The following is a 16,774-nucleotide window of genomic DNA, read 5'->3' on the forward strand; positions in this document are numbered from 1 at the left end:
CTTTGCTCTGTGTCACCTTTTCGGCTTGGGGCAGAAGAGGAGCGAGCCCCCAGGCGCTGAATCCCTGTGTCCGCCAGCCCTCAGGGTGGGTGACAACTGGAGCCCTGAGGCTCCAGCGGCCACAGTCCCCCAGGCCAGAGCCCTGCACGTCTCCGTGTCTGCCTCCATGCAAACACACGGGTCTCCTCTGATCCACGATAGTGGTGTTGGAGTGCTGCCTCCCCGTTCAGCCCCTCTCCTGTGCCCGCTGCTGACTTCTCAGCAAGAAAAGACGCAGAGGCTTTTACTTCTGGAGAGAAAGGGACTCCCAGCTGAGAGCCCTCTTCTTGCTGCCTCTCCCAGCCCCAGCAACGGTGGCCCCATCGCCTGCACCTGGGGTAGGACTGTCACCACCCCCCATGGACCCTGCCCAGCAGGGACAGTGACCCTCAGCACTGGCTCTGAGCATCGGCCGCCTGTGCATGATCTGACCACTGAGGCTTCCCACCCCGAGGCCCCTGAGCCCCTGACCTAACCTACCTTGCAGCCGGGCTGTGGCCAAGCTGGAAACAGCCGGCATCCTCCAGCGTCCCCCAGGTCCTCCCTGCACCCCACCGGCTTCTTCCTTCATGCACAAACTCGGATCCAACAGGGACGGCCGTGGTGATGTAATGCCAGAGCAGGTCACCGTGGTGCATCCGCACGGAGGCTCCCAGCGCGGCGCCGAGCTCACAGCATCGCCTCGCTGCCCCCTTCATGGGACAGGGATGGTGCCAACCTGTAAGGGGACCGCGGCGCCTCCTGGGAACCACCTCAGAGGTCCCTGCCCTGGCACTTCCCCGCTGCCCAGGTTTGGTTTCCAGCATCAGACCCGGCTCCTGCTCCTCCCGCCACCCACGTGCTGTTTGCTGAGCCGTACAGGCAGGATTTCCAAGCTCCCACCTTCTCCACTTCGATGCGTCTTTCTCTTCTTTCTGTGGGACTCACCCATCCCCGGTACGGGTGCGATTCGCAGGAGGCAGCAATGGGAAGCAATGATGGAAGGAGCTGAAGAATGACCTCCGTGGCCTGGAGCCACCCCGTGTGCTCGGCCAGGGGTCACCCCTGCAAGGCTCACCCCCTGCCCGAGTCAGTCTGGAGCAGGTCAAATCCTTCTTCACATCGTTTGAAGTCCACGGCCATTGGGTTTGAGTATCCTCAGACCATGGGCCATGGCCAGGCTGTGCCATGGACCACCCTCAGGTGCATCTTCACAGGGCTGAGCAATGCCTCCTGAAGACATCAGGATTTCGGCAGCAAGACAGATGTTTTGCCGGGTGGGGATGGGGGATTTGAACTGAAGCAGCTCCTGGCACGTGGTTGATGGCTTCTTGAGCACCACCAGAAGCCCTGAGCCTCCAGTGCCAAGCACTGGCAGTAGCACTGGCATTATATTCACACCAGCCTCGCAGGCGGGACAGCCCCTGCCATTTGGTAAGAGGTCTGCATTCCCCGACTTGATTTACTGCTTTGTTTAAACGTGATATTTGCGCCAAAGCCGTGGCTGCACGTTACCGTTTGTTCTGAGGTTTGGTTATGACGTGGCCAGGAGGAAAGCTGTGATGCCGTTTGCCCTTGATTGACTTCACTTTGCACCTCCGGGAAGGAGAAGGGAGGCAGAGTATTGATTATTCCTCAGTCACTTTGAAATAAAATATATGATGCTCATCAGCGGGTAAAGCCTTGAGAGAGCACGCACAGGCCAAGGAGACACACAACCTCTCCTCCCGTTGGTGCTGCAAATTGAATATATAATAAGACAGCACTCGCCAGGGCGGATGCGTCTCATAAGACCGTTAGTTTGCTGAGGGCATGGAGAACTTCTGCCTCACCAGAAGCACTGCAGAGCCCACGTCCTCTCCAACGTGGTCAGTGAAGGAGCCGTCCCTGTAATTGCCGAGACCGAAGGGCAATGTCCTCCGTGGGACCCAGGAACCCGTGGCTTTCTCTCCCAATCCATAGGGTTAGCGAAGCTATTGCTGTTGTTGAGGACTGAAGACAGCGCTGCGGGAGCAAGGTCCACCCCAGCTCTCATCGCGGTGTGACCACATCCGCTCCCAGCGAGAAGAGGGTCAGAGCTGAGTGTCCGTGGGCCATCCTCTCCTCGGCGTGCCAGTGTGACGGCACGTTTCTACATCACGCGTAGGTCGGACTGTTGCCAAAGCAGCTCTCAGGGGGGCAGGATGCTCCTCACGAGTGGAACAAGCTGTAGCTTAACCCTGTACCTACAGCACAGCGTGCCTGTCTTCATTTCTGCCACCAGATGGGCATCAGGTGGACTGCGGCTCTCTGCCAGCTCATGGAGTGGCCCCAGGATAGGGCCCGTTTCGGATACCCACGGCCAGGGCAGCACAGCAGCGCGTGTCCTACCGCCCCGGTGCTCGCTGTGCGCTGGCCGCTGCCCGTCCCCGTGCTGTTCCCCGGCACTTCAGTGAGGACCGGGGGTTTGACTGCAGGATGCAGAACCAGCTGGAGAGACTGATGGAGATGCAGGAAGGAAACAGCAAAAAAAAAACATCCCCACCTCTTCAAAACTGAAAAAAACCCAAAACCTCCTTAAAAACTCTGAAGCTTATTTTTATCCTTGAAGGAGCAGCTTCAAAACCCCAAACTCTGTAACCGGCTCGGTGCCAGGGGAGGCACGGGGCGAGCGGACGCCGGTGACCTGTGCCCAGCATCACCCCACGCCGTGTCCCCCTGCTCCGGCTGAGCAGAGCTAGGGCAACCCTGGGGCTATTTATAACACGTTAGAAATTAACCCGGTTTTGATATCATTACGTCTTTTGCAGAGTTCTGTTCTTACAGGGAAATATTTGAGGAATCCTGAAGGAAGCGGGGAAGCAGAGGGAGCTGTATTTGGGGTGTAAAGGCTGGGAAGGGGCTGGCTGGCTCTGCGCCCGGGGCAGGGACCGCGCGGGCGCTGGGCTGGAAGCAGCCGCCGGTCGGGAACTGCCTCCCCTTGCAGAACGACGGCATTTTTTTCCCCATCAGTAATCTCGCTGCCACCCCAGGGCGGGAACAGCCTGTCCGTATGGGAGGCAGGAGAGCAAATATGGTAAAATATTCGGGCAGCTTCCCTAGGGAGAAATCCTGAGTCATTCTTCTAAACTGCACCGGGGTCTTTGAGTTACACTGGGTCTTAACCCCTGGCTGCGTTGGGGGGTTTAAGGTTGTGCCTCAAAGACTTGCCCACGGGAGACCCGGTGCACAGCAGCGTGCCGGAAGGTCGAGGCACGTCCACTGGAGCTGATGGAGTACCGGGGCCACATCTTTTTGCGCAGCTTGCCAGCCAAACCTGCCGAGGAGTCTTAGCATCCACCGCATCCACCTCCTCCCGACTCAGGGGGAGCTTCTGCCTCCCGTGCAGATGCCCGAGCGAAGAGAGAAATGCCCCGACACCCTTCTCCCTGACCGCGTGCACGTGGACTTCGCGCTGTAGCTGACTCTGATCCAACTGAAAGGCAAACACACCGGGAAAGGGAACGGGCTGCTCTGACCTGCAGATACGTCTTGTTTCTCCGTTCTCTAGATTTTTCCCCGGACATTACTGAAACGTGTCCCTCACCACCGGGAGGGTTCATCCCTTGCTCATGGTTAGACCGGACTCACCACACTGTTCAGCCCGCTCAGGTGGAGAAGGATGGTGGGGAAAAAAAAAAAATTCATCCAAACCCCAACGCTTTCCTGCTGGTCTGAGCAGGGAAGGAAGAAAAAACAGCAATGTCCACAGCCCTTCTCAGCCATCAGTGCTAACTCCTTGGCCCATAATTGCCTCCGTGCACAGTCAGCAGCCGCTTGCTGCAGCCACCGCCGCAAGCCGTGCAGTGCGGCAAAGCCCAGCAGAGCCCGTGGGATGATCCCCTCTCCCACTGCACCCCCTTCATCCTTTGGGGCTGGAAAAGAACCGGGCACCTGGCCTCCCTATCCTCGCCACTTTTAGTTTTGTTTGCGTTGGGCAAAAACTAAAAAATTAGGAAAAATTAGGAAAAAACTAAAGGCAGGCAGGGAAAAGTCGCTTTTCATCTTCTGTGTTTCCCGGAGCATGTTTTGCTAAGGGTCGGGGTTAGGTCCAGCGGGGCACGTGGCACCTCCCTCTCTCCAGCCGCTCCATCCCAGCCTTCGTTAATGCCCCACTCGTTATCAGCCCCCAGCTCCTGTTTTCTTTCCCGGATGTATCTTGGCACTTTCAGTACAAACTGAACTTCGTTTTCCTTTTATCAGGACCAGCTACTCTGTACAGGGCTCCGCCGGCGTTAATGAGAAACTAACGCTCTGTCCTCTGCCGGGTGGAATAAGTGACCTTTCGATTGCCGTCTCGCAGAGCGTGGGTCGCAGCCGCGGAGGTCTCAAAGCTGAGGAAAATGCTGATCAAGCCGGGAGACGGTTTGGGTTTGCTATCAAACCCGGGAGAGCCCTCTGGCTCCACCTGCCAAGAAAGGGCTGAGTTCAACCTTGATTTTAAGAGAATACGGGCAGGACTCTGCCGGACGGCCTCGCCGTGCCGAGGGCTGTGAATCTGGTCATGGAGGCAATTTGTGGCTCTAAATTAGCAATTTATTTTTTTTTCCTGCCTGGGACCTCTGGCTTCAGGAAACAACTCTGTTAGAGATGTGATGAGCGTAAAGACGGTCCTCTGCAGAGGCTCACTTGGACAAGACCCTGTTGTTCTCCTGGGTGCTCCGGACACCTCACTGAGAAGTCAAGACCCAAGTCATTCACTGTCGCATCACGTCCCCTCCCCAGGTCTGGCCTGGAGCCTGCAGTCCCTCCATGAAGCACTTCATCTGTGACATAGGCCAGCTCTTGTGTTGCCAAAGATGTGGTTTAGCTCCAGCCGTGCCCTGACACCTTTTCTGGTCCGGATGGGGCGAGGAGAAGGCAACAGAGTCCCTGGCGTTCCCAGTTGGGGCTGCTTTCCCAGGGCTTTGCAGAGGGAAGAAGGCAGCACAGTCATTGCTCCCTGCCTCAGTTTCCCCTCGGGTAGCACCCAGAGTCCTTATCCACCCTGCGCCCCCGCAACTCTGCTCCCCAGCACCCTCCCCGCTCCCCGACAGCCTCAGGGCTGGGTGCAGTAAGGGTTTCCATCCCGTGGCTCATCCTCATCACCCCGTAACTGCCTCTTTTCCAGGAGACACAAGCTTTACAGGGAGGAGCTCAACCTGACCTCCCCGGCGGCGCCGCTGCCGCTGCGGCCGGAGGCCAGCTGGCTCCAGTTCCACCTGGGCATCACCCGGGACGGGCTCTACCCACGCTCCAGCCCCACCGTCAACAGGCTCCTCCGGGACATGCAGGACTTCACCACTATCAGTGCGGGTAAGCAGGGATGCCGCAGGGATGGGGACGGAGCCATCGGGAGCCGCATGGGGCTGGGGGGCTCCAGCACCACCCCCCCCGGGTCACTTTTGCAAACAAGGCAGGGGCTGGTTCTTGCCAGAGGAAGCTCCGAGCTCTCTGCCGGCTTCCCGGCAGGTTTTGTGCTGTGTAGTTGCTGTGCCCTTACCTTGAGATGGGAGGAAGGACCAAGCTACGTCCTTAAAGAAGGACATTGAGGTGTTGGAGCGTGTCCAGAGAAGGGCAACGGAGCTGGTGAGGGGTCTGGAGGACAAGTCTTATGAGGAACGACTGAGGGAACTGGGGGTGTTCAGCCTGGAGAAGAGGAGGCTGAGGGGAGACCTTATTGCTTTCTACAGCTACCTGAACGGAGCGGATAGAGAGGTGGGGGCTGAGCTCTTCTCCCTGGTGACGAGTGATAGGACGAGAGGAAATGGGTTCAAGTTATGCCAGGGGAGGTTTAGATTGGATATTAGGAATTTTTTTTTCACTGAAAGGGTTATCAAACATTGGAAGAGGCTGCCCAGGGAGGGGGTGGATTCGCCATCCCTGGAGGTGGTTAAAAAAAGGGTAGAGGTGGTTCCTGGGGACATGGTTTAGAGGTGGTTTTGTCAGGTTAGGGTAATGGTTGGACTTGGTGATCTTAAAGGTCCCTTCCGACCTCAGCGATTCTATGGTTCTATGCAGCACGCTTTGGTGCCAGCCATGCCAGGGACCCATTGCACGGCCGTTTAATCCCAACAAGCCGCCCCAGCCCCCCCGCGGGGACTGCCCCCCTCGCTGTGCACCGATGGCACCGGGGCTGCCAGGCTGGGGCAGCCCAGGCAGTTGTCCCCTGCGTGCCCCGGGCTGGGCGGGGGGGGTCAGCAGCAAAATACCGAGCCCGACGGGGTCTCACCGCTCCTCCTGCCCTTGCAGACTACAGCCAGGACGAGAAAGCGCTGCTGGGGGCCTGCGACTGCAGCCAGAGTGAGTGCGATGCTTCGGGTCCCCGCTCTCCCCTCGCACCCCATGGCTTCAGCTGACCCCCATCCCCTCCATCCTAACCTCAGCAAGGGAAACACAAAGCCAGGCAATGCCAAGCCCTTCTCCCTCCAATTAATCCTCGCCAACGCAGCAGATGCTGGGATGTGGATGCCAGGACACCAGTACGCCACTGGTTTCTACTGGGGGGAGGAAAAAGTCCCCAAGAGGACGTAACAAATGGCCGTTGGGAGAAGCACTGGAGGGAAATCTCCAGCACAGGGGAGAGGGAGGAAAAACAACCACAGAAGCAGAGGGGAGGAGGAGAGGAGCTGGAAGGAGCGATGGGGTGTGCTCACCGGGGCGGAAAGCCGAATCACATCCGAGCGCGTAACCGGTGCTTCACCGCGCGCCGGGGAGGCTTTCCAGGGGGCTGGCGGCTAACGGCTCCTTTCCTCCCCTAGTCGTGAAGCCCAGCGGCGTGCACCTGAAGCTGGTCCTCAGGTTCCAGGATTTTGGGAAAGCCATGTTCAAGCCCATGAGGTAAGACGCAGCGGTAGAGCCCCTCCGCCCCGGGTAACCACGAACCAAGGAGCACCGCAGCGAGCGGTGCGAGCATCCTTGGCAAGGACAGCCGTGCCACAGCCGCACCTTTCCTCTCCTGCGCTCAGCTACCTCGACAGCTGGAAAGGTTTTGTTATTATTGGCTGCTCGTGCTGTCCCAGAGCCGCACGTGGATAAACACCGATGTTCCCACACTGCTTATTGACGTTGGAAATTTCTCGGTTCATAGATGCCGGACAGCGAAGGACCTTGGGACACTTGTTCTCCCGAGAGCTTTGCCGATCAGGACTGCTTATTTCTTCCTCTTCCCCAGCTGACTTTGTGTTTTTACTTCATTTCTCCTTGGATTCCCCAGAGTATTTCCAAGAAATAGCCATCAGTCCCGGTCACCTCCAACTGGAGTTTTAAATTGCTGCTGCACTTATTTGTAGCCCCGTGGGACTCTTCACATTTATTCCCCCTCACTTTACTTGCTGTGCACAGGCAGGGCAGCTGGCAGCACACCAACTGTGATGGTTTGCTCATCCAGAAAGCGGCCAGATCCTCTCCCGCTGGTTTCTCTCCACCTCTGCCCAGGGTCGGGCAGGTCCAGGAGGAGAAGGAAAGTGTCCGTGCGCTCAGCTGAGCCAGGAGGGCTCCGCAATGCCTGGGGGCTTTCCTGCGACACACAGCTGCTTGGGAGGCTGAGCAGGCAAATTCACACGCTACACGTATCGTGGCACTGCGTGACAGCCAGAAAATGAAATGAAATGAGCTGCTGCTGGTGTTACTGTCTCCAGGATATGAGAGCATCAAATCTGAGCTCTTCTCTGCCTCCCACGGGGATGTGACAAGTGCAGCATGGCCTCTAGCATCCCCCGATGCTGTACCCACTGTCCTAACCAAGTAGGTCTAATAAAATCTGGCACAAAAGGTTTTAAAGCCCTGAGTGAGTCCTCCTGCCTCCCTCATCCGCCCGGCCCCAAGACAGGGCACAAGCGCTGCTCCCTGGCACGGTGCGCTGGTCCCAGCCCAGCACCAGGCACTTTGGCTCCTGGGATGGCCACCAGCTCTGCCCGGCGGCCCCGGCACCAGCGTGGCCACACGACGGCTGTCCCCGAGCACACCGGCTGTCCCTGGGTGCACTGTCCTTGTGCCACCACTTTGTGTCCCTCCTGCCTGCCCTGCCGTGCCTGGTTAGATTAACCCCCTCGCTCTCCCCCAGGCAGAAACGTGAGGAAGAGACTCCCGAGGACTTTTTCTACTTCGTTGACTTCCAGCGGCATAACGCAGAGATCGCTGCCTTCCACCTGGACAGGTAGGGACCTGCCTCCTCCAGCTGCCAGCGCCCGGTCCTCTGCCCAGGGAGAGCTTGGGCACGAGAAAAGCTGAGCTGAGCCCTGCAGAGCTGCTTGGCTTCAGAGAAGCGATTGCTGTGCAGCATCCCTCGGGGAGCTGCGGCATTACCTGGGGACAGCGCGGCTCTGGCTCTCATCTGAAGCCCAGGAGTCAGCTTCACCTCGGCCGCTGCACAAGAACAGGCTGGCAGATGAAGCCCGAGTTGCGAAGGGGTCGGGTATTTGTCACACGGCCACACGCACGCGGTCCCCCCGGTGCATCGAAGTGCAAAGATGAGCCCTGGGTGCAGCCTGGATCCAGTGAGGGAGTCGCACACTCAATCAGCAATCAAGGCGTGTTTCGGATTGAGATAAACTGCAGCGATGCAGTTTCAAGCTCTCAGCTAATGAGCAATTAACCTGGCAGCTCTTCCCAGCAGGCTTTGTATTTCCTAAAAAACAAAAATACACTTATTAGAAGAGGAGGGCAGCAGTCTTCTTCCCCTCGATGGGCTGAGTGTTGAACATCAAGGGGAGGTGGTCCCCGATGATGAAGGTGGATGAGGGTCTCCAGTTCCCAAGCCCACCCTATATGATAAGTGGGACTAGACTGTAAGTCCTGGAGCTCAAACTCTGAGCGAGGGAGTGAAGAGAGCCAAATTCCCTTTCCAGCTCTACCCCTACATCACCCCAGTGACTCTGACTCACCTACCATCAGCTTGCCTTTCTGCATCCCAGCTCCACCGCCAGAAAAATGAGGCCAAACCGCTTTTCTCAAGTGCTTTGTGGTTTTTAGAGCTGAAAGATGCTAGATGAAAGCAAATGTTGGTTGGTTGGTTTTTTTTCTTTAAACATTGCTCAATACGTAACAGGCTAAATCCTGTTTTGTGCCTGATTCTCAGAAGCGGAGGGCATTACCCAAGGAGCAAAGCAGAGCATTAGCTGGTTCACCCCGTGTTACTGACTCAGCAATCAGCAGCAGCTTTTCCACTACAGGAATCCCTTTCTGCCCCAGGCCCTGATTTTTTTTAAGAATATTCGAGATGAATCAGCTGGGCATGAGTGCCTCTGAGCGGGGGTGATCCCTCCTCGCCTCCCGCGGTCTCAGCCACATTGTACCGGGTTCAGCGCATCTTTGCTCCGTGTCAAACCCAACATCGTAGAAGGGCCTGAAGAACTGTTCTGCCTCCCCGAGGACCCAGCTTGCGTGCGAGGGGATGGGAGAAAGCGGTTAGGGAAAAAGACATGAATCCTGGAGAACATCCAGATTGTTCCAGGCAGCAGCTACCAAAATACCAAAATCACATTTTGGTCCAGAGGGTAAAATAATCCTGGCTATTTGCTAGAAAGAAGCTGGGAGAAAAAAAATACCCTAAACGTAGGTGCAGTCATCAGAAGCTCCTTGGTTTATCAATGAAAGGGGCGAAGGCAGCATCTGCCGTCCCACATTGCCATCTGGGCAGTAATGTCCCTTCGCACCACAGACTCTGAGCCGCTGTCCCTTCTGTGCAGGATCCTGGATTTCCGGAGGGTGCCACCCACAGTCGGAAGGTTGATCAATGTCACCAAGGAGATCCTGGAGGTCACCAAGAATGAGATCCTGCAGAGCGTCTTCTTCGTCTCACCAGGTAGGCGAGCGCTTGGCTGCTGTGAGCTGGGATTAGACATGCTGGTCCATGGTGGGTGGAAGGGCAGGGTCTGCATGGAAAAGCGACCAGCAGGACTTGTGCTGTTGAGCAGAAATCAAATTCTTGGGTGAAACATGTACAAAGACGTGGTTACAGGAGAGGTGACCCTCAGCCTCCCACTGGAATCATCTGCCAGATCTACTCGCCTGCCCTATTTTCCCCACGCTTTCCCCTAGTATGGGACCAGGTCTGCCCATCACCAAAATCCAGGCATTGGCCACGATTTGGCAGTTTCACATCCCTGATGTGGGTACACGTATCCCAATATATGCAGTCACCATCACGCAGTGGGGAAGAGGTCAGTCCAGGCTACCTTGCAGTCTCCTGTGGATCGTAGCTCCTTTCCCCAGTTCTCCTCTCTCTTCTCCTCCCAGCCAGCAACGTTTGCTTCTTTGCCAAGTGCCCCTACATGTGCAAGACAGAGTACGCGGTGTGTGGGAACCCTCACCTCCTGGAAGGATCTCTCTCCGCCTTCCTGCCATCCCTCAACCTGGCGCCGCGACTCTCCATCCCAAACCCATGGATCCGGTCCTACTCGTTTGATGGAAAAGAGGAGTAAGTGGGTAAATGATGCTGCTTCCCATATCTGCATTGCAGGGAGCGCGTGGGAAGGAGAATGAGCGGGGTAAAGGTACACAGACATACGTACAGGAATTGTATGTCCAGGCAGAAGAAGGCCAAGGTTCAGAGATTGTCCATAATTAGTCTAATAACTCTTAATGCCTGGGCATTGACTGGGTTTCACTTCCAGTCTCCTGAATGCACAAAGAAGGAGATTTAGGGAGATTTAAATTGTCCTCCTCTCCACCCCCACAAGGGAGACTGGCTTCGGGGTGCTGTTGGCACACAGGAGCAGCAACCACTGACTCTGTCTCCCCCTTCTCCTCCATCTCCTGCAGGTGGGAAGTCAATCCACTCTACTGCAACACGGTGAGGGAGATCTACCCCTACAGCAACGGCAACCGGCTGCTCAACATCATTGACATGGCCATATTTGACTTCCTAATAGGTACGACGAAGGGGGAAAATAACGTTCCTTCTTTCTGTGTGGTCCTTCAGCATCAGTCTGTCTGCCCTCCCACGCCACGGTGTTTCTCAAGGCCATCCCTTCCGCTCCAGAGACAGCACAACCCCTCCTGATGCGCAGGCAAGGGGGAGCCCCCAAGCCCACCCCAGCCCGCTCCCCAGGGGGGTTCCAGCAAGATGAAAGCAGCAGCTCTGAGCATCTCAGACACTTCCAGCAAGGCAACAAACATTTCATGCAGATCTGAAAGAAAACGTAAAATAGTTTAGAAAATTACTTGGTCACACGTAAGGGCAACTGTTCCTCTGTCTTCCTTTTACCAGGGAACATGGACCGTCACCACTATGAAATGTTCACCAAGTTTGGGGATGACGGCTTCCTCTTACATCTGGACAACGCCAGAGGGTGAGGCTGGGGGAGGACATGGGGGAGGGGGGAAGGTGGTGGGCAGGCACTAAAGCTCTGCGCTCTCTGCTCACCCCCCCAGGTTCGGGCGGCATTCCCATGACGAAACCTCCATCCTGGCCCCGCTCTCCCAGTGTTGCATGTAAGTGCCGGTTTCACCCTCCTTCCCAGAGGTGTTGGTGTTCGCACCATCATGGGCTGGTTCCATCCAGCAGCGCAGGGAAGAGCCCTGCTAATCCCAGCCACGGCCGCAGGCCAGACCCCGCAGCACGGGAATCACAAGTTGTCCCTGAAACAGGGGTTAAGCTTTTGTATCAGAGAGCGTCAAGCTCTGTTGTGCTGCAGCCTGCTACGGTGTCACGCAACAGTCCCTCCTGGATACTTTCCTGTTGAAGGTAGAAGGCCTTGCAAGTGTCAAAGCTTTCACCGATAAACCAGAGACAGGTCCATTGGATGAAATCCTTCCAGAAGTGTCTCCAAGCATTTCCCAGCCCATCGACATGAGGCGCTATCACAGCCCCAATCAGCTGACGTGAAGCTCAGAAATCCCCATCCAAAAGCCTGGTAAAACTTTAATACAGCTCATCGGGTTTCTTCTTCCCATGGCATTAAGCAGAAGCTCATAAAAACGTTACTATTTGAATCCTGTCTTCTCCCTTTATTAATTCCCATAAATCATCAACTGAAAGTTAAACTTAAGAGACAGAAAAAGCTGCTCTTCCCTGTGGTTTCTCTTTCGGAGATGCCTAACCTATTTCCTCACTGGACCTGCCCCCTCTCAGCCCCAGGGTGTTAACTGCACTCTCTCCCCATACACTGGTATTACTGGATCTAATTTTAAGAACTGTTATTTGCACCCAGAGAGTCTTCATTTATAATTGCAGGCTCACAGTGAATCCTTCTCACTAACTCCTATTTTGTGTGGTTTAAATTAACTCTACCTCTTAATTTGACCTGTATACACTAAGATCCACAGGTCAGATCCTTCCTATTCTTCCAGATCCACCTCCCAGAAGCTCCTCTTAATTTAGTTCTTCTTGTAAAAGACAGTGGTAAGACGACCTGCAAGTCACACCTTGCAATAAGCCAACTAGGGCTGAGAACAGCGTTAAAGCAACTCATCCTGCCCGAGGGCGACACACAAAACCTCATTTCCCACAACAGCCAATCCATTTGGAGTGCAGGAGCATCCAAAAACACTTGGAAAGGAAATAAAAAGGGGGTTTTGAGTAAGCACAGAGGCCATGGACTTCATTCAGCCTGCCCTGACCAACGAGCTGGACTCAGCCCAGCACGTCACCTCCTTGTTCCCCGTGAAGCCAAGCCGTGGACACCTAAGAAGGAATGAAGTCCTCCAGACAAGAGGGACCACTGGAACCACGGGCCGCTCACTTCCCCGCTGAACACGTCCATCTCGTTCCTAGCTCAGCTCTTCTCCAAATTTGGCTTCCAGCAGATTTAAGCCTTCTGGTATTCTTAGCTACCTTTCACAGCTCCCACACCAGTCCTTGTCCCACACGTTGGAGTCTGCTGCTCTCCTCTCCCACCGCTGCTCTGACTACAGCAAACGGCACAAACACAGCCATGCGCTAAGAGATGCTCCTTTTCCTGAAAGAGTCAAAACCCTCAACAAGGCACAGACAGGCCTGAAGACAGCCCCCAGTTAACCCGATTCGCACGTTTTCTTGGCTGTTGAAGTCCCTAGAAGGCTCTGGGTGAAATCCTCAACGATTCAGTACGACAGCGGGGTCACAGCTGCCCTGGGGGAGAGGAGCGGGGCCGGCGGCAGGATCTCCATCTCACGCCTCTTTGTGTTCTGCCTGTTTCTGATGTAACTGTTAGAGCATGAAAGAAGCCATTCCCCACGGGGTCGGACCACCCCGTCCTCCACCTCCAAGCCCCGCCGCTGGTCGGAGCAGAGCAAACACAGCTGGTGTTTACCCACAGAGTCACCCCTCGCCTGCAAGGAGACTGCACGCACGCTCCTCTGCTGCAATTCGCTCCTGCCCTGGACAAGACTTTCTCTGGCAGCAGCAGCAGCACCTCACAGCAGTGCTCCGGCAGTGATTTAAAGGCTCATTGTCAGCCATAGCACTTGATCAGTTGATTATATATATATATTTTTTTATTTATTTTTTTTTTAGTAATATTAATGCAAGCCTGGCAGCGGGCAGCCAGGATAACACCCACAGTGGCAACCCGGCGCAGGAGGCGGTGGGTGGCAGGACCTTTCCCGCTGCCCTGTGCGATGCGACTGGCACCGCCGAGCGGAGAGATGCACCTCGCTTGGCTGCTCCAGGGCGGTACCGGCCCCCGGTGCGGTTCAGGGACTGCTCGGCCACGCACGGCAGCAGCAATAAGCCCTTCACCTGACATCCGAGCGGCGCGTGTCCTCCCGGAGGTGCGGAGAGCCAGAGCGCCGTTGCGAGTTGATGCCCTGGGTAGACAACAGGCACACAAAGGCAAATTCTGGAGCTGGCTGAAATGTTTCTGACTACACTTTTTTTCCATCTGAAAAGTCTGGCTTGGCTAAATAGGAATGGCTGCGTGAACACGAACTACTTCATTTACAAAATTTGAAGGGCAGTAATTAAAACCAGTGATTAATTTCAGTATTAGAGATGCTGAAGTCAAAACACTTTTTGCTGAGGATTAAACAAATGGTTTCAGAATACTGAGTTGCGTTCCCAGAAGTGTTCCAAGATTATAGCTGTTCATCCCACTTTCTGTCAAAGGGAAATAATATTTAAATCTCGGTACCTCTTAAGGTGAAAAGTCACAGTTAAATCAGTTCCATGAAATATTCCCTCTTTTTGCTTAGAGTTTTGACAGATTTTTATTTTTTTTTCCTCATCCATGCCTCTTCATTTTACCTCCCCCTTTACCCCCACCCTATAAATATAATCTTTGGAACACGGCACCACCCTGCAGCAATCTGGGGAACTGGGTCAGCTCTGACTCAGAAGAAAAACACTCATTACTGAGAAGGTCTATCATGTTTTTCTCTCTGATGACAAAAATATAAATACAAAATATACCAATATACCAATACAAAAGTATAAATACTCTGTAGTGTGGAAAAACAAAGGAAGAAGCAGAGGTTTCTGTAAAAAACATATTAATTTCCTTCAGAAAAAGAAAGCTTTTGTTCCAAATTTCTTTGTCAAATACCTTCACCCATCTTCGCTCTCCCTCCTTCCCCCACCACCAGGGGCTCAGGCAGCCGGTTCTTGCCAGGATGCCACAAGAAGTTTGCATTAAAGTGTCCGATTTCTTTTTTTTTTTTTTTTTCCTCCCCAGAATAAAGAAGACGACATTATTGCGCCTCCAGCTCTTGGCTGAGCCCGACTATCGGCTCAGCGACGTGATGAGGGAATCCCTCCTGCAGGACCGCCTGGCACCTGTCCTCACCGAGCCCCATCTCCTGGCTTTAGACAGACGGTTACAGCTTATCCTGAAAGCTGTGAGGAAATGCATAGACATGTATGGAGAAGCCAAGGTGGTGGCCAACGACACCACGCAGCCCGAGGCTCCTGCGTCGGACAGAGTGAAGCTGACCACTTAAACAGTCCTTAACTCACGCTCAGAGGCAGGGAAAACCCCTGCAAGCCAAGTGGCAAGTTTTAATAGCTGGTAAATGCCATCTACAAACACTCACGGAGCCTGAGAGGGGAAACTCTTCAGAAGATCTTCAAGAATCACACTGGGCATCTATGCTGGGTCCTCAGCCAAAGCTTCTGGGCTTGGCCAGTGCGTTGGTAAGTTGTGGTCTGATTACAGCAGACCTTTGCACCCCAAATATCAGCTCTCTAGGGGAAAAGCAGTGAGCTCCTGTTCTGTAGTTGGCCATGCCCTTGGGAGGGCGGGGGAACACCCGGCCACTGGTTTGCTCACCCTGCACGGGGATCTCAGTCTTGCCAGTGAAGGACACAAACTAGATCCAAGGATGAGGCTTGAATAAAGAGATGCCAAGACCCTTTTCCTCTTATTAAGTCTCTGTTCTGTAATCAAGACTGGGTATTTGAGGAAAGAGCCAACTTACTTCCCGAAGGCAGTACCTGCCACTGAGACAAGATAGCGCGTTGACTCAGCACAGTCAGACTGAAGAGCATCTGCACCCTGTTCACCATCAGGCTGGTCCATCACAGCAGAGTGTGATGAGCCCACTCCACAACGATCTGTGCACATCGCTCAAAAGCACACCGCCTCACAGGGCGGTAAAACCACTTCTTTTACCTGCCTCGTGAGCTGAAGAGCCCGTCTGGGCTGTAAGAGAAAGGCAGTTACATGTTGCCTTTGACCCAAAGGGAAAAAGAAAAAACCACCACCAAAATGCTCAGAGGCATACGACTGTATTTATAAATCAAGAAGCCATCCAATTCTGCTGAAGGCATTTTGCCAACGTAGGGAGGTCTCTCTCAGGTCCTCTTCTCATAGCTTGAAAGTCAGTGAAGTTGTCAGAATTCCCTGGAAGATAGAAATGGTCTCCCAGTCCCCCATCCCTGTGCATTTTGAGCAGATGCAATAGGAACCGGAGACCAAAAAAGCACGGAGAGGGAGTTATGGTAGATCCTTCAGTGTGTCGTTTTCCCCTTGCCTCCCAACGATGAAGCTCAAGAAACTTGATTACTGAAGCTCTCTTTAACAGCATTTTCCTTTAACTGTTGAAGAACAACTGCACTGAGCTTCTTGGCAGCCTAGGGAATGTAGTTAAGAACTTTGTTGATAATTTATCATCCTTAAGGGGGGAAAAAAAAAAAAAAAAAAAGAAAAAGAGAAAGCCCACAGCCAATCTACTAAAGCTCATTCTAAACTAACTTCTAAGTTAAACAAAAAACCACCTACAGCACTGCAGACTTTTCAGAGGAGAATCCTAAAACCACAGCACAAACGTGGTCAGGCAGCAGTTGTTAACAGGTTCTCAGCAAGCTGCTGCACCAACCACTGCCTCGTTTGCTCACGGGCTGGGATTTTGCCCAACCTAAAGGGAATTCAGTGGCACTGGCAGTAAGCGCCTGCATCACGCAAGGAAGGAACAAAGCTCATTTGGCCACAACTATCGTTTTTCACAGGGGACTGTACTGACGCTTAATTCAACTCCACAATAATTCTACAATACACTGTAAAACTACAGGAGAGACTGTAGTTGTCATTTGGAGTATGTCCCTACAGGTGCTTATTCTATTCATTTGTATGTTTGAGGAAGTTTGGGAGTGTTTCTGCTTAGCAAAGAGATTCCTCCAATATTCTGCAGCCACAAAGGTTAGCAAAACAACCCCACACAAACCCAACCAACCAAAAAAAAACAAAACCAACCCACACCACGCTCCTTTAGTCTCTCCCGACTTGTGATTCAGCCACGTCCTTCCATTCGCAGCTTTCATAAAAGCAAGGTTTTGGACGGTCTCAATCAAACAGAATTCTCGACATTGGTGGGCTTACAGACCTTTCTACTCTCATGGACA

General features: G+C 54.0%; 2 protein-coding genes across 2 annotated transcripts in view; both read left to right on the forward strand.

Moving 5' to 3' along the window:
• The window catches only part of LOC104295092 (ATP-binding cassette sub-family A member 10-like), a 73,736-nt gene extending 69,204 nt beyond the window's left edge, over nucleotides 1-4,532 (forward strand). Inside the window, exon 39 of the mRNA XM_009894796.1 lies at nucleotides 4,340-4,532. Coding sequence (XP_009893098.1) covers nucleotides 4,340-4,532 — 193 coding nt within the window. The remainder of the gene's footprint in view (nucleotides 1-4,339) is intronic.
• A 99-nt stretch (nucleotides 4,533-4,631) lies between these two features.
• FAM20A (family with sequence similarity 20, member A) lies at nucleotides 4,632-14,996 on the forward strand. The gene is made up of 11 exons (XM_009894797.1): nucleotides 4,632-4,804; nucleotides 5,147-5,331; nucleotides 6,268-6,318; nucleotides 6,777-6,855; nucleotides 8,081-8,173; nucleotides 9,705-9,820; nucleotides 10,255-10,435; nucleotides 10,780-10,889; nucleotides 11,228-11,309; nucleotides 11,392-11,451; nucleotides 14,610-14,996. Exons 1-11 carry the CDS (start codon nucleotides 4,632-4,634, stop codon nucleotides 14,872-14,874), a joined length of 1,395 nt encoding a protein of 464 aa, XP_009893099.1. The 3' UTR covers nucleotides 14,875-14,996.
• Nucleotides 14,997-16,774: the final 1,778 nt, after the last annotated feature.

The sequence above is a fragment of the Charadrius vociferus genome, unplaced genomic scaffold, assembly GCF_000708025.1.
Source record: "Charadrius vociferus isolate BGI_N301 unplaced genomic scaffold, ASM70802v2 scaffold321, whole genome shotgun sequence".
NCBI lineage: Eukaryota > Metazoa > Chordata > Aves > Charadriiformes > Charadriidae > Charadrius > Charadrius vociferus.

Excerpts from the sequence above, each read along its gene's own strand:
- FAM20A (XM_009894797.1), top strand. The coding sequence starts at position 4,632 with ATGAGCGTAAAGACGGTCCTCTGCAGAGGCTCACTTGGACAAGACCCT. Across the intron at positions 5,332-6,267 it reads CTTCACCACTATCAGTGCGG|ACTACAGCCAGGACGAGAAA; the intron begins GTAAGCAGGGAT and ends CTGCCCTTGCAG. Across the intron at positions 6,856-8,080 it reads GCCATGTTCAAGCCCATGAG|GCAGAAACGTGAGGAAGAGA; the intron begins GTAAGACGCAGC and ends GCTCTCCCCCAG.